General features: G+C 29.1%; 1 protein-coding gene across 2 annotated transcripts in view; it reads left to right on the plus strand.

The window, feature by feature from the left end:
* The window catches only part of LOC129951932 (uncharacterized), a 151,735-nt gene extending 135,402 nt beyond the window's left edge, over positions 1-16,333 (plus strand). For both annotated transcript variants that reach the window (XM_056064299.1, XM_056064300.1), the window contains exons 7-8: positions 11,058-11,225; positions 16,186-16,333. In XM_056064299.1, the coding sequence (XP_055920274.1) occupies positions 11,058-11,224 (167 nt within the window). In that variant the 3' untranslated portion in view covers position 11,225; positions 16,186-16,333. The remainder of the gene's footprint in view (positions 1-11,057; positions 11,226-16,185) is intronic.
* Positions 16,334-18,518: the final 2,185 nt, after the last annotated feature.

Below are 18,518 nucleotides of genomic sequence, written 5' to 3' on the forward strand. Positions count from 1 at the left end.
AAAATCGAATTGACAGTTTTTTTTTACAAAAAATAAATCTTAAAAAAAAAATAATATTAAAACTAGGTGAACAATACTAAAGCTTTTCAAAAATTCAAAATATTGTTTTCAAACTTTTTCACTTCACGGAAAATATTGTTTTCGAAATTTAGTAGTTTTCTTTTTAATAAAAATCCAACAGTCCGTTTTTTCATATAAATAAAAATAAAATATACAAAAAATAGTACGCACATTTGTTAAAAATTGATTTTCGGTTCTTGACATCTCTCAAAATAATTTGGTTCTTGATATCTCTCAAAATAATTTCATTCACCCAATTTGTATAAATTTGAGAAATGCTACTAAAATTACTAAAAATTTATTTGTTTTCGACTAAAAATCTATTTAACAAAACTAGATTTTCAAACTTAACTATTTCTTTATATGAAAAATATTGTTGGTAGTTTTAAATTTTAAAAATAATTTCTTTCACAAAGATTTTGTTGAAGAACCTATTATGTGGCTCTCTAAAGATGAACTCGGCTGATGGATACGTTCAAGTCATTATTTTTCGACTAATTTGGTGATGAGATGTATTTTTGGCTGCACGATGAGAGTAAAATTCATATCACGATATCCAGCCAGTTCCTTAGTTTATCGAACCAAAGCCTCTCTTTCTGAATAATATACAGAGCTTTAACTTTTAGTAATATTTAAATAGACATGTTAAATACTCTCAAAAGATAGTCAATATATATAACTTAAGCGTTTTAATAAGGAGCGGAGAGAGTTTCAATGACGACCGCACAATTTGGCGTGTTTTTAGGTGGTTGAAAACATAGTTTTGACATAGTAATTTTTCAATACTTTCATATTTTTCATATGCCCAAGTTTGAGCCGCAAGCAGTATTATAATTAATTATTATTATTATTTATTGAACTATAAATAAATGTAAAATACAATACTTAAAAGCTACCAGGGCGTCTAGCTGTATTATATAAAAGATTCGGCTACTGAAGTGAATACTTTTTTATCTTACGTTATGGAAAACAAGTTTGCTTGCAATGCATTTTTTCCAAGTACCGCTTATTGCGCTCTTAGTTTTTACAAGCTTCTCATTAAAATGGGTTTATATGAAGTTGCTTTTTATCATTAAATCAATGTAATTATTTGCTTTCCCCTATTTAATTTGTTTGATGTTGATATATCATTTTTCAAAAAATTATGTATTATATTTCAATTAGTATATATCACAGTCTTTCGTAAATATATTTTTTTATCAGCCTAGCAAGTTTACTCAAAAGAAGGGTTATTTCAAGGCTAGCATCAAGTTACTATGCCTTTCCGAAGTCAACATTTTTCTACACTTTTATCATCAATGCGTTGCAAACGATATTGAGTGTTTACACTATTGAGGTCAAAAGTCAATACAATCAGTCCAATAAAATGTTGCTAGTTCTTCAATTTGACCTAAATATGTTAAATTCTTATTTACAAAATGTTGGTCAAAACAGAAATGTATCTATTAATAATAACTTAATTGTGTAAAGGAACATCAAGTGTTTTTTAACCTATTACAGTGAAAGCCACACAAATCAATTTCCCAAAAAAAGGGCAAAACATGTAAATTGTTTACAAGTTTATAAGCTGTAGGTTTGCTTAATGACCTTTTCACCCAAATATTTATAATATTCTTTCTTCCTTGAATTTCAATTAAATAAATTCTCAATTCATGTATGTATGTAGTATGTACGTAGTATGTATGTACACATACTATTATAACATCTCTTCTTTATTGAAATATGTAATACGCCCATGAAATTGTGGCTAACACATGTTACTTTGGTAAGTATATACGCAACATTCACTTCACACTCGACCAACGAAGATTAATTGCTTAATTTAACAGATGTTTCCGGCACAACCAAAAATGTATCTATCTACTTAATTACAAGCTTCATATCTGTACATACATACATGTATTTACCATGTATTCAAGGCTCTTTGTACCTACAAAAATGTACATTATTGTGAAAACTTCTTCCATTCAACAAAATGGATGCATGAACGATTTAAAAATTGCCTGTTGAACCATGAGCTAATTGGTCTTTTTTTATTGTAAATAAACATTAATTATATCGTTAACAAGGAAGCGTATGGTAGCCATTTATCTTCAGGTTGATGTAGGAAGCTTGATAATAAATCATCAAGGACCTGGCATCACCCATCACCATCAGCACCATCACCATATCACACACGAAGACTTGAGATAAACAAAACACTTTGGATTTTTGATGCAAATCTGACATTTATCTAAGTGACATGAAGTTGTTTCAAAATGAAGTATAGGCCCTAAATGTGGGCAATTTTGGGAATTTGGAAATTTCTCTGCTAAATTTATAGGCTACCATTAAAAATTCCTAATAACATAAAATCACCATCTTAGCGGTAAAATATTAAGACGATTTAATGAAATTAATTTGTTTCTCATACCATTACTCACATTATGTAAGTATTAACACGTGTCAAAGAAATTTTGTGGATTTGGTTACAGACTTTTAAAATTTTTTGAAAGGCATTCACGCAGGATTTGGCATTTATGATATAATATGAATGTGTTCTTAGAACTGATTTTAAGTCCTTTAAACTTATAATCGGGCACGCCTATTTCCTGAGTTTATGACAATAAAAAGTAAGAATGCTATGAATATGGGTCTACCACGATATCTAGAAATTAATTATCTAGAAAGTAAAAATCTCGAATATGAAAATCTCGAAAACAAAAATCTAGAATGGAAAAAATCTCGAAAACAAAAATCTAGAAAATAAAATCTCGAAATGCCAAAATCTAGAAAAAAAAATCTAGAATGCAAAAATCCAGAATGTGTGTTTGAATTTTTGAGGCAATGTTTAAAATTCGCGCGAAAGTTACATTCTGGATAACTTACTGCTTCATAACAAACTTAAAGTTGACAAGTAAAGTTATTAATCATACAATTGCACATTGCTACACAAATGCAACCTTCTTATTGTTTGCAAAAATTTTTTTTCTTGCTCAGAAAATAAAATATTTTGTAAATTGATGTATTTGTGTTTTATTGACTTTTAACTGTTAAAAATACAAAAAAAAAATCTCGAATTTATATTTTTTTTCGAGATTTTTTTCTAGATAGAGTCTTTCGAGATTTTTGTTAATTCTGGATTTTTCTGGATTCGAGATTTTAGCGTTCTAGATAATTTTTTTTTATTTTCGAGATTTTCGGCATTCGAGATTTTTGGCATTCTAGATTTCGTCATGATCCCTATGAATATCAACATATACAACTTGAAGAGTTAACCCTTCAATGCAACGCGGATAAAGCCGATTCAAACAATTAAGGCAGTTCTTTTTCAAGCTATTGAAAATGTAATCAAAGCTTAAAACTTGCACCAAAATCATTAGTGTTTGAAACACGATTACATCTTTTAGACATTAAACAGCAAAAATCTATTTTTCATTTTTTATAATGTCTTATATTATTCAACAATGCTGTTCGATTGAATTTTGTCAGCAGAATGAATTTTATAGCGCTGAAATATTGAAAATGTCACAGAAGACCACCGGTTTTATCGATAAGAATTTTATTTGAATGGTACAAATTAAAATTGTTGACCAATGCAATCACTAACAGTTGATGAGCTACACATCAACAAAATCAAAATCGTTGCTGACACTCCGAGACTTTTTTGATCTGGCTGAAATATTGGAAGAATTATTGAAAACCATATCGAGTGATAATTTAGGCTGCTATCGTTATTACGATCAAAAATCAACCAATCCATGAGACTCTGGTATCGTCTACTTCACGAAATGATAAAATATAAGGCTATGCCAGAAGAAGATTTTGCAATGTTTTTTTAAAGTTGGAACACGTACATTGCATCTGGAGGGAAAGTTAACTGTACTTTGAAAGGGATGCAATGAATCAAGAAAAATAAATGAAGATTTTAAAATTAAAATTTTAAATGTAAATTTTAAAATATGTAAATTTATGTTGTGTAGAGATTTTCGGACTTTTAGTTCTTTGGTGAACTTAATTGATATTACAATTAATTGATTATAAGGTCTCATACAATTCTTTAACTGTTAAAGGCATATGTACTTCTTTTTAACTGGTCACTTAAATTTACTAAATTTTGACCATACTTCAAGAAAATGCAAGATGTCTAAAAATCTCAAAAACCAGGAACATTTTTTTCCAAGTTCATTTACTGCAATTTGAGCCTTAAATTTTGTCTGTAAATTTAATGGTTTTTAGTTGTCAAAAAAATAGCTTAAATACGTTATCAACAAGAAATCGACGAATTAATACTATACCAACAAAATTAGACAAATTAATATATTGGGTATTCACATACATAACTCTGCAGTAAGAAGATTGGGCCAACAAAAGCAAAAAGAAGGTGGGATGCAACCCAGACTTATAACTTCCCATACCGTCTGTCGATTTGTCTTGTTTAAAACCTTAACAAAATATTCATAACAAGTTTTTGTGTGAGATAAATAATTTGAAGTCAATATGTTTCCTTGTTCTGCTATTACTTGAGTCAAAAACTATTTCTTATCAATCTTTTGATGTTTTTGTAGGATTTCAAGTTTTTTTTATAAAGTTGTCAGTTGAATTTTTAACTTCCCATAGGAAGTTATTGTAATGGGCCCGATTTGTGAAATTGAAAATTTTGACATTTCCCGACGTTTGAAGATCCCTATATTTGAAATAAAAGATTTTTAGAAAGTTGTCTGTGCGTGCGTATGTACATACGTTCGGATGTCCGTACGTTCGCGACGTTTTTTTGTCCTCAAATAAATAAGTTATACAGATAATAAGGCAGAAAGATGCAGAAAGAGCTCTCAAGAAAATTGCGTGAGTGGTTTTTTAACCAAAGCAGTTTGAAAAAAAGGTACAAATTTTGGTTATACCTAAATATCTTATGAACCAAAAAGGCTAGAGACTTGAATTGATTTTTATATAATATATTGTAACGTGATACCAAACAGGTATATTTTTTGAAAAAAATCAATATAACGGTTTTTTTATAAATCAATAAAACTGAAAAAAAAATTTGTCACCTCCAAAATTTTACGACTGAAATATGATTTCATCTCTAAAACGATTTTGTGCAATGAAGAACAATGTTTTTGACATCTGATAAAATTTTAGAAAAATCGAACAGACAGTTTTTTTTACAAAAAATAAAAACCAAAAAAAAATTTATAAAAGTTGGTAAAAATTGATTTTCGACTCAAATATCTTTTTAAAACTTTAAGATATTGGCTTTAATTTACTTTTATCTTTCAAAAGTTTGAAAAAAATCGAATTGACAGTTTTTTTACAAAAAATTAAAAATCGAAAAAAAAATAACAAAAGTTGGTAAAAAATGATTTTCGACTCAAATATCTTTTCAAAACTTTGAGATAATAGCTTCTTACTAATTTTTTCTTATAAGAAATATTGTTTTCAAACATTAGGACACATTTTGAGAAAAATCTAATTGACAGTTTTTTTACAAAAAATAAAAATTTAAAAAAAAAATTTATAAAAGTTGGTAAACATTTATTTTCGACTCAAATTTTATCTTATAAAAAATATTGTTTTCAACATTTGGTAAAATTTTTAAAAAATTCGAATTGACAGTTTTTGTACAAAAAATAAAACTCTAAGAAAAAGCAATAATAACATTTGGTTAAAATTTACTTTCAGCTCAAATAGCTTTTCAAAAAGAGGCTGGGATGCGACCCACACTGATAACTTCCTATCCCGTCTGTCGATTTGTCTTGCTTAAAAGTTTGTCTATATGTATTTTTACCAAATTTGAGCACTATTTTTTGTAGATTTTATTTTTTATTTATTACTGAATATTGAAAAAAATATTTTCTCTGAAATAAAATAAGTTTGAAGCCAATATTTTTAATTTTTGGAAAGCTATTTGAGCCGAAAGTAAATTTTTACCAAGTTTTAGTATTGTTTTTTTTTAGAGTTTTTTGTAAAAGAACTGTCAGTTCGAATTTTTTAAAAATTTTACCAAATGTTGAAAACAATATTTCTTATAAAATAAAATTAGTTTGAAGCCAATATTTAAAATTTTTGAAGAGATATTTGAGTCGAAAATCAATTTTTACCAACTTTTATACATTTTTTTTCAGGTTTTTATTTTTTGTAAAAAAACTGTTAATTCGATTTTTCTCAAAATTTGTCCTTAAGTTGAAAACAATATTTCTTATAAGAAAAAATTAGTTAAAACCTATTATCTCAAAGTTTTTTAAAAGATATTTGCGTCGAAAATCATTTTTTACAAACTTTTGTTAATTTTTTTTTCGGTTTTTAATTTTTTGTACAAAAACTGCCAAATCGATTTTTTTCAAACTTTGATTTAATGTTGACAACAAGATGTTTTGAAAGATAAAAGTAAATTAAAGCCAATATCTCAAAGTTTTAAAAAGATATTTGAGTCGAAAATCAATTTTTACAAACTTTTATACATTTTTTTTTAGGTTTTTATTTTTTGTAAAAAAAACTGTCAATTAGATTTTTTCAGAATTATGCCATATGTCGAAAAAGTTATTCTTAGTTAGATACATCTTTTAGACATTAAACAGCAAAAATCTATTTTTCATTTTTTATAATGTCTTATATTATTCAACAATGCTGTTCGATTGAATTTTGTCAGCAGAATGAATTTTATAGCGCTGAAATATTGAAAATGTCACAGAAGACCACCGGTTTTATCGATAAGAATTTTATTTGAATGGTACAAATTAAAATTGTTGACCAATGCAATCACTAACAGTTGATGAGCTACACATCAACAAAATCAAAATCGTTGCTGACACTCCGAGACTTTTTTGATCTGGCTGAAATATTGGAAGAATTATTGAAAACCATATCGAGTGATAATTTAGGCTGCTATCGTTATTACGATCAAAAATCAACCAATCCATGAGACTCTGGTATCGTCTACTTCACGAAATGATAAAATATAAGGCTATGCCAGAAGAAGATTTTGCAATGTTTTTTTAAAGTTGGAACACGTACATTGCATCTGGAGGGAAAGTTAACTGTACTTTGAAAGGGATGCAATGAATCAAGAAAAATAAATGAAGATTTTAAAATTAAAATTTTAAATGTAAATTTTAAAATATGTAAATTTATGTTGTGTAGAGATTTTCGGACTTTTAGTTCTTTGGTGAACTTAATTGATATTACAATTAATTGATTATAAGGTCTCATACAATTCTTTAACTGTTAAAGGCATATGTACTTCTTTTTAACTGGTCACTTAAATTTACTAAATTTTGACCATACTTCAAGAAAATGCAAGATGTCTAAAAATCTCAAAAACCAGGAACATTTTTTTCCAAGTTCATTTACTGCAATTTGAGCCTTAAATTTTGTCTGTAAATTTAATGGTTTTTAGTTGTCAAAAAAATAGCTTAAATACGTTATCAACAAGAAATCGACGAATTAATACTATACCAACAAAATTAGACAAATTAATATATTGGGTATTCACATACATAACTCTGCAGTAAGAAGATTGGGCCAACAAAAGCAAAAAGAAGGTGGGATGCAACCCAGACTTATAACTTCCCATACCGTCTGTCGATTTGTCTTGTTTAAAACCTTAACAAAATATTCATAACAAGTTTTTGTGTGAGATAAATAATTTGAAGTCAATATGTTTCCTTGTTCTGCTATTACTTGAGTCAAAAACTATTTCTTATCAATCTTTTGATGTTTTTGTAGGATTTCAAGTTTTTTTTATAAAGTTGTCAGTTGAATTTTTAACTTCCCATAGGAAGTTATTGTAATGGGCCCGATTTGTGAAATTGAAAATTTTGACATTTCCCGACGTTTGAAGATCCCTATATTTGAAATAAAAGATTTTTAGAAAGTTGTCTGTGCGTGCGTATGTACATACGTTCGGATGTCCGTACGTTCGCGACGTTTTTTTGTCCTCAAATAAATAAGTTATACAGATAATAAGGCAGAAAGATGCAGAAAGAGCTCTCAAGAAAATTGCGTGAGTGGTTTTTTAACCAAAGCAGTTTGAAAAAAAGGTACAAATTTTGGTTATACCTAAATATCTTATGAACCAAAAAGGCTAGAGACTTGAATTGATTTTTATATAATATATTGTAACGTGATACCAAACAGGTATATTTTTTGAAAAAAATCAATATAACGGTTTTTTTATAAATCAATAAAACTGAAAAAAAAATTTGTCACCTCCAAAATTTTACGACTGAAATATGATTTCATCTCTAAAACGATTTTGTGCAATGAAGAACAATGTTTTTGACATCTGATAAAATTTTAGAAAAATCGAACAGACAGTTTTTTTTACAAAAAATAAAAACCAAAAAAAAATTTATAAAAGTTGGTAAAAATTGATTTTCGACTCAAATATCTTTTTAAAACTTTAAGATATTGGCTTTAATTTACTTTTATCTTTCAAAAGTTTGAAAAAAATCGAATTGACAGTTTTTTTACAAAAAATTAAAAATCGAAAAAAAAATAACAAAAGTTGGTAAAAAATGATTTTCGACTCAAATATCTTTTCAAAACTTTGAGATAATAGCTTCTTACTAATTTTTTCTTATAAGAAATATTGTTTTCAAACATTAGGACACATTTTGAGAAAAATCTAATTGACAGTTTTTTTACAAAAAATAAAAATTTAAAAAAAAAATTTATAAAAGTTGGTAAACATTTATTTTCGACTCAAATTTTATCTTATAAAAAATATTGTTTTCAACATTTGGTAAAATTTTTAAAAAATTCGAATTGACAGTTTTTGTACAAAAAATAAAACTCTAAGAAAAAGCAATAATAACATTTGGTTAAAATTTACTTTCAGCTCAAATAGCTTTTCAAAAAGAGGCTGGGATGCGACCCACACTGATAACTTCCTATCCCGTCTGTCGATTTGTCTTGCTTAAAAGTTTGTCTATATGTATTTTTACCAAATTTGAGCACTATTTTTTGTAGATTTTATTTTTTATTTATTACTGAATATTGAAAAAAATATTTTCTCTGAAATAAAATAAGTTTGAAGCCAATATTTTTAATTTTTGGAAAGCTATTTGAGCCGAAAGTAAATTTTTACCAAGTTTTAGTATTGTTTTTTTTTAGAGTTTTTTGTAAAAGAACTGTCAGTTCGAATTTTTTAAAAATTTTACCAAATGTTGAAAACAATATTTCTTATAAAATAAAATTAGTTTGAAGCCAATATTTAAAATTTTTGAAGAGATATTTGAGTCGAAAATCAATTTTTACCAACTTTTATACATTTTTTTTCAGGTTTTTATTTTTTGTAAAAAAACTGTTAATTCGATTTTTCTCAAAATTTGTCCTTAAGTTGAAAACAATATTTCTTATAAGAAAAAATTAGTTAAAACCTATTATCTCAAAGTTTTTTAAAAGATATTTGCGTCGAAAATCATTTTTTACAAACTTTTGTTAATTTTTTTTTCGGTTTTTAATTTTTTGTACAAAAACTGCCAAATCGATTTTTTTCAAACTTTGATTTAATGTTGACAACAAGATGTTTTGAAAGATAAAAGTAAATTAAAGCCAATATCTCAAAGTTTTAAAAAGATATTTGAGTCGAAAATCAATTTTTACAAACTTTTATACATTTTTTTTTAGGTTTTTATTTTTTGTAAAAAAAACTGTCAATTAGATTTTTTCAGAATTATGCCATATGTCGAAAAAGTTATTCTTAGTTAGATACAATTATTTTGGAGATGAAATCGTTGTTTGTTCGTAAAATATTCGAGATGACAATTATTTTTTTTCAGTTTTTTGTTTGTTTTGTTTGTTTTTTTATCAGTTTGGTATCACGTCAATTTAAATAATACAAAATCTAATTCAAGTCGCTGGCGTTATTGGTTCGTGAGCTATTTTGGGTTAACGAATATTTGCACCTTTGATTTAATTTCTATGGCAAAAAATAACTTACCACTCAATTTTTTAAGAGCCCTTTCTGCATGTTTCTGTGTTATTATTTGAAGTCGATAGCTCTACTGGTTCATGCAATATGGACCACGAAAAAACTTCTCGAACAAACGGAGGCACAACCGTACGATACTACCTACACATGCACACACTGACATCTCTCTAAAAATCTTTTGTTCAGATTCTAAGGACCATAAAACAACATTTTAAAATCAACAAATCGGGCCATGACAAGTGCTTTCTTAGATTATCGATTCGGTATCGGTACCATAGGTCCCCTCCACCCCTGACAACATGACTCGAACACAGGAATAATTGAGAGTTGTGAGTCACATCAAAAACCTAAACTTTAGCTTTTACTTCTCCACCTAAATACAATATTCAAGCTAACTGAATTTTCCAACTGAATGCCTAACCCTGTCTCCATATTTATTTGCCCGAAACTTTTCAAAATACAACATCATAAACGACTAACCAAAAATTCTGAACTAACGGATTTAACGCATAATATGATATGTGTAGTTACTGGACTAAAGATGGAACTCAGCGCCACATAAGAGATCAGAGATAAAAAAACAAACTTTTTCGAACACAACGCACCCTTAAAATGAAAGTGACCTACCTCAAAAATGGCAACTTGTGTTAAATGAGCAATAAAGTCTTCAAGAAACTATAGCTCATTTCCTACTAGTTACAATGTTTGAGTCAGGTACGATATGTACAGTGTATGTTAAAAGAGATATGTAGACAAATATTTTATTCAATTTTTGAAATTGAAAACATTTGTTTTTTTAAAAATAAGATAAATTGTGTAAGAACTGTTAAATAAAATTTAATAAAAAGAGTTTAAGTGCTTTTGTTCATTAAATTTCTCTCAGCATTATATTGTACGAATATCCGAACCAATAAAATCTAAGCAATTCCTCACTCAAATGTTCCCCATGTTGTTCACTTCTGGAAGGCACTTAACAAATTTTAAAATGTATAAACAATAATATACGAGTATATAGAAACAATGTCGTTTATATCGCCAACCTTTATTCTTATTTTAAAACCATCTTCTCTTTTTGTGTTTACAGGTGCATCCTACAAGATTGGTGCCATTCTACCGCAGGATACCGGAAATTGCCTTCAGTGTGTTTGCATAGAAGGTACCACCACAGACGATACACCTCGTGTTACGTGCAGTCCGCATAATTGCCCACCCTTAGTCCTTCCTGATTTATTTGACGCAACAGGATATTAAGGTAGGTAAACAAATAATAATATAGGTTTTCTTTTTATATATGCATGCATATAAACTTACACTATACCTACTTCGTGCTATGAAAGTATAAAATTTTAGTAAGTACCTTGTTACCCAGGACGTAGTGTAGGGAAGGTATACAAAACTCCTGATGGGCTCCAGCAAAAGCTCCTAAAGCCCTGACAACTATAGATTTGCATACAAATAAAATGCATTTATTTGAATGAATAAATCACAAAAGGATTACAGAATACACTTTGCATGTGCAGTGCAGCGCATGCAGAATCTAAAATGAGGTGTATGTTAATATACATATTTTCGGTTAGCCGATGTAGATCCTGGGAATTTCGTTTAGAATTCATTTTAAAATTCATAATCATAAAGAGTTTTAAAATTATTTCAAGGAAAAGTTCTTTTTTTTTTGTTCTTTGTTATTTTTTGTTGTAATGCATGTCGCAAAAATTAACATTCCAAATATAAAGACCTGCAAGGACTCCATTAGGAATTCCGAATTCCTCTGCAACAGTTTAAAGTGCTGCGGCGAGTTTTCAATCAAAAGCAATCCTCATGAAGAGGAAGAAGTAACTTTATTCGCATGTGGTTTTGTGTCCGCGTCCTTTCGTCATTTCCGTTCGTTTTCAGTTTATTATTTTTTTGTACCTATTCAATTTTTAATACGGCCATGAATATGAGATAAGAAGCCTCAGTGAGACTTTTAATGGATTTTTCGTAAAACAAAATCCGATTTACATGATATCGTAAAATCTCAAAAGGAGAATTATGATGATGAAACAAAATCATTTTGTTGTTGCCTTTGTGTTAAGCTCCTTCTGCAATTGATCATTTGCTGTCATCTTTTTGACATCCTCGTATAATGTATGGATTCTGAGATTGTTTCATGTTTAACAATTTCTTAAAACCATTTCTTTCTGATTTAATTATGTATGCATAAAAAAAACTCTTCTTCAAAACTCCTTTCAAAAGTGACAATCATTATACGTTTATACGAGACGAGTATTATGAAGAAAAGTATGGATTATCTTTCAAAAGAGAAGAGCGAAAATTTATAATGATGAGCTTTTTTAACAAATTGTTTTTGTTTTTTCAAATTTCTTTTTTTCTAAAAATAGTCAGTGTTAATCCCAGCCGCAGTAATTTTTAATGATTTCTTCGAACGCCTTCAATGAGATGTAAACACCATCCCCGACCCACCCTTCAAAAATTTCTTTCGAATTAATTGATAATTATTTTAAAGGAATTTTGACTCCCCTCCAAAATTCACCCGGCTACAAAGATAAATCTGAATAAACTCATACAAAAAATTGTGTTCTTCATTAATTATTTGTGTTTAAGTAGGGATTATGTTTTAAGATTTTTGTTAACAATAGATTTAAGTAGATGATTGTTTCTTATTAAAGGTACGGTGTGTCATTAATGGAATGAGAGCTTAAGTGTTCTATTAAGATGATAGTTATCGGCGCGGCGGTATGGTGAGACAATGAATACGAGTAACTACCAATTTAGTTAATAGGGTTTAAAGTAAATGGCTGCAAAATTATTGTCAAACCTCTGAATAAAATTGGTTTTGTTTTTCAAGAAAACAAACCATTTAAAATGTGTGACGAATCAATTGAATGCACTGTGTCTTTAAAAATTCCGTTTCAGAAACAACTTTTGTTTTATTTGGCTATTCTGGAAATGCTTTTTAAATCAACTGCTGTTCAGTTTCAGTATTATTGGTATAGACTGAATGATTCATTATCTATGAACATATAGTACGAGGTTTTGAGCCACCTTAATTGAATTTCTTTAACTTTGTCTTCCAACAAGCCAGTCTTTTTTAAGGATTGATGTTAATAAAACTAATGTTGATACAGGCTGTGTTGGTGCCGTGAAAAAAGGTCAAATGTCAAGAATTGTATTATTTTCTCTTTTGTAAAGTGTAATGAGGCCAATTTTTAAAAAAGTGGTTTTATTACACTTATATAAATTGAAATAAAGCTCCTTATATACCTCACCGAAATAATAAGTTGGTTTTATTTCTAAAAACAGTTTGGCCTTATTTCACGTTGTTAGAGTGCAATATGACCAACTGATGCAAATTGGCCTTATTTCCCTTTTGTTAAGGGCAATAAGTGCAAGTTTTGAAAGTTGGTCTTATTTCACTTGGCCTTATTTCACGCCTACGGCTATCTTACGTTTTGTAAGTCACTAACATAATTTAACAATAACAGTTATGCGTTACAACGATATGAATTTAAAGCTATGGCCTTGCCGTCAGCTCGCTTAGCAAAATTTATTTTACACAAATTTTTCTTTTTTTTTAATATAATAGTTTTCAAAAAATATTCACATACATTCTATTATGAGTATCATTCTATATGTTGAAATAACTGTCAAATAGTTGTTAATGTCAGTTTCCTGCATCGACAAAATTCTCTTTCCAAAGTATGCAAAGCAGTGAAAATACGTCCTTTACTTATTTTAAAAATTGGAGATATTTCTCTGTAACTATAAAAGTCAGGAAATTAGTTTTTCTAAAACAATTTTTTTTTTTTTTTTATAATTAGCAAACACTAAAAGGGTTTTTTATACCTTTTATATGCCAAAGACACAGTGTGAGCATTAGGAAAAGAGTGAAGGGTTGGATAGGAGGTGTCGGTGTACATTGGTTTTAAATTTCTGAACATTGCAATGACAGGGAAAGATAGAGCGTGGCAAGGCGTTCCACATTCACGTAGTACGGCTAAAAAAAGAATCTCTGTACTTCATAGTACGTCCGAAGTTGGGCTCAAGGGTAAACTGATGGGCATTCCTAGAAGCGCGGGTATTACGGTTAAATTGTTTAAGGGGAGGAATGCAACTGGCTATTTCACTAAAGCATAGTCCGTTAAAATAACGGTAAAAAAGGGTGAGGCAAGAAACCTTGCGTCGATGTTCAAGTGATGTAAAGGAGTTGATGATGTCAATGTCACCAATCATTTTAAAAGCTCTTTTTTGAATACTGTCGAAGAGGCTTAAATAAGTTACTGGAGCACCAGCCCAGAGATGAGAGTTATATTCAAGTTTCGGACGTATATAGGTTTTGTAGATTGTAGCCAGATCAGGCGGAGGAAAAATTTCTTGCAACGTCTCAAAAAACCTAGACATCTTGCGACATTTTTGGCAACATCGCGTATGTGATCGCTCCACAATAGGTGGTTGCTGATGCACATTCCGAGGATGTCAAGATTTTCTGTTTCGTTGATGCAAGTGCCACTCATAGATAGTGGCAAAGACGGTTTATCTCGCTTTAACGATGCAAGACAGCATTGCGTTTTCGAAGCATTAAATTCCACACGATTTTTTATTCCCCATTGTACAATGCTGTTTAGGTCGGAATTTAATGAGCTAATCATATTTTGCCGTTGCAGTTCCACATCCGAAGAGGAGGGTTGTGAGTCTGGAAACGAATATGAAAAGCTAAGAGTGCTATCGTTAGCGAAACAATGTATTGGATTAGAAGTAGCAGACAGGAGATCATTTATAAAAATGAGGAAGAGGGTCGGAGACAAAACGGAGCCCTGGGCCACACCAGCGTTTATTTTATGAGTTTCAGACTTGAATACGTCCAAAGCTTTAGATTACATTCGTCAATCGAGACAATTTCATCACAAGTGATTCCTATGTTCATTCCTCAACTCATATAACATACTTTTTTTGGGCAAGGCAATTATCCTTAATAAATAGTGAGGACTTTCAAGACGAAATCACCCTGCATCTTAAGTGGGTATCTATATAATTTAAGAAGCCCTGTTTCACTGGGTAGATCGGTATTTTCAAAGGCAAGTTGAAAAGCTTTTTTAAAAATTGTTTCCTTTAATATTGACTTGAAACTTGACCCGCGTAACACAATGTCCATTTTACTACGGCATCGGATTCAAATTAGAACCATACCATACAGCTGATATTGTCTCTGAAAACGATTTTGTATAACTTGTAAGAATTTCGATAGCTTATAAGAAATGAGCCTTGAATCCTCCTAACCTATCCTCAATCCTATATCCCTTCCTTGTTAACCTACCTATTGCCTCTCATTTCAGACTATCGATTTATAAATTCGAACGGAGTTCTAAATTTAATTAAAATGGAAGGCATGCACTTTATTCTTTCTCGCTTGGAACGCTTTAACTAGGAATGTAATCGTAAAATTTGATTAGTCGTCGATTAATTTTTCTGAAAACCTTTCTGAACGTCCGAGAGGATATTTTCTGTTCACAAGTTTTCCAAAGAATAATTTTGCAATAAGGGAGAGTCCGTTGTAATTTTCAACATTGTTCAAGTCTCCTATCTTTTGTGGAAAGGAAAGATTATGGAACTTCAGTTCTGTACAAAATTCTGCTGTTTTTGGTAGATTTTAATTTTTTATAAAAAAACATCGCGAAAATACGGACGTACAAGATACCATCTTCTCCAGGTGCCTTCAGCGTTAATTGTTTTTAGAAGAAAAAGTGATTTTGAACGACCTTATTGAAATTTCTAGCTGAGCGTAAGCGAAGGGCATTTAGAATGCTATAGTGTGGGGCTTCAAAAACAAACGTGGATTTAAGATGCATTCCTGTTTTAAAAAGGCACATCGAAAGTCGTAAAAATCACTTAACGAACATGAAGACAAAACTTTCAACATGTTGTTAATAAATTTCGTTCTATTCCACTGATTTTAGTTATTATCAAAAATGTAGAACTTTTCAGGGATGTGTCAAAATTCTACTAAGATGCATCTTACCAAGGCCGGAAATATAAAGACCTGCCTCCGTAGTAGATAATAATAATTAATAGGGTTTATCTCCATTGTACAGTTACCTAGGTAGTTTAAAATAACAAATTAAAAAACAAGGACGTGACGATAACTAAACCATGTCATTATTTCTTCTTATTCAGTGTTTCTTTTCTAACTAAAATAATTTTACTTTTCTTTTCAGATATGTGGTGAAAAAATCGTGCAATACCCGTATTTCTTATTGAACAAGGAATTTAATAGCCATAACGATGATGAAAACTTAAAACAATTCAATCATATTCCCAACCATAAAGCTGAAATTTCAAATAAAAAGTAAATGTAGGTTATTTAAAAAAGAAAACATTTAGGATATACAAGAAATATATATTATAATAATTATTTAAGTATAATATAAAAAAAGAACTATTGACAAATAACAACAAAATATACGCTCAAATTTAAGAATAATTTTACTTTAATAATAATAATTGTATGATTGTATATAATGAATACAAACAAAATGGAAAACTATTTGTGTTTTCATTCAAAAAAAAAAGTTTAATTATTTAGCTGATACGAATAAAAATACTCGTGTTTTCATTTCAATAAAACAAAATTAAGTGCTTATCAAAGTGAATCCAAAATTAAATCATACAAACGCGAAGAAAAATATTAAATTAATTGAATGATAAGTGACCGGAATTTTAATTTAATAATCAATAATTTACTATAATTTATCAATCACTGAATAGCACTTAAAATCGATGCATTATTACTCGAGATAAAATTTAATTAAAACTTCAAAAAAAAAAGAAATCAATTTGAATTTATATACATATTATATCAGACAGTGAGGAAGGAGAAAGGACGAGATAAGAGAAGTTTATAAACCTACATTTAAAAATGCAAGGCAAGGATATGCAGGATAAGCATGAGTGATGGATGCATTGAGAGCAACAGCCCGAAGTCAACATACAACTTTAATTATTATTATTATTATATACGTATTAAATCTATTGTTATCAAAACGAGCTAAAAAAAGAGGCATTATAACTTTTATAAAGTAATTAAATATGAAACAAAATGTCATGTGCAATAAATTGTGTTTTACATATTTTTTGATGGGAAAACAATGTTAGCATTATATTATACACTCCACATAACCTTACATTTAAGGATCTTTTATTATTATTATTATTACTATTATTATTATTATTTTTATTGTATTTGTTAGTTTAAAAAATATAGTTTAGTTTTATGTATAGAAAACAATAAATACAAATCAAGTACCAAAAAGTTCGTTTGGGGCATTAATAAAATATGGCATTTTTAATACAATTAAGAATATTTTAGTATATTGTGGAATGCAATCAGAACCGTTGTAATTGTCACATATAGTGAGCAAGGGTATTGTTTTTATTAATTAAAACGATTGTACGGTATATATGAAGACTCATTGTCTAGTTTATTTGACTGTTTGTTTTTTGAAGGATAATTGGTTTAATGATGCATTGCGCACGATAGGAAAGTCGTGGAAATAATTTCCATGAAAAATTCATTTAAAAATTTATCGTGACGGGAAAAAAGGAAATTTTAAATGTGTGACTTATGACAACTACCCCGGATAGATATTTAATTTTGTTTTCAAAAATATTTTATGGACAATTGAGGAATTCTGGGGTGGAATCGGCTTAGGTAAGGTGATAGTCAAATTGATACCTAAAAACCTGTCACAGCAAAAAACAAATGTGTTTATTCCGAAGAGAGCTACCAGACGCTTACACAAACGACGAAAAGAGCAAGAAAAGCAAGAATTTTATTCAAACAGAGCGAATTTGATTCTTTTATTATTTAGATATCTAAATAGAATTTAAGAATTTAGATATTTAAATAATAAAAGAATCAAATTCGCTCTGTTTGAATAAAATTCTTACTTTTCTTGTTTTTTTGTTTTGAATGTCGCAAGCTTTGTCCATCACAGCAATGTGTTTTTTTTTTTAACGAAACAAAGCGAACTAAGAAAATTTTATGAGAACCAATTCAAAATTTCACCAAGGCAACAATGAATTTGGACAATTTGAACCTGAAATTGTTCAACCGAATTGAATTGAGTTCAATCATCTTACACAGACGGAACGAAAATGATAGTCAATTTGACTATCAAAAAAGTGATAGTCAACTATCATATTAGCCGATTCCACCCTCTGGTTTAAAATTAGTTTTGACAATATTGTTCAGTTGCCTGTCGGGCTAAAAAAAAGGAAAATTTAAAAAATCAGCAACAAGCTTAGAGATTCCATTAAGTTACATAAGTTATGAAAATTAATTTATAATAAGGTTGCGATATTTTTTTGCAGATTTTAAGAAGATATTTAAGTTGTTTAACAGTAGGCATTAAGAACGCTCAAAAGCTGAGAAGTTCAGATTGTATATGTACATATTTCATTTGAGGTGGAATCGGCTAAGGTGATTGTTGATTATCAATTTTTTGATAGTCAAATTGACTATCATTTTCATTCCGTCTGTGTAAGATGA

The sequence above is a fragment of the Eupeodes corollae genome, chromosome 3, assembly GCF_945859685.1.
Source record: "Eupeodes corollae chromosome 3, idEupCoro1.1, whole genome shotgun sequence".
In the NCBI taxonomy this organism is placed as follows: Eukaryota; Metazoa; Arthropoda; class Insecta; order Diptera; family Syrphidae; genus Eupeodes; species Eupeodes corollae.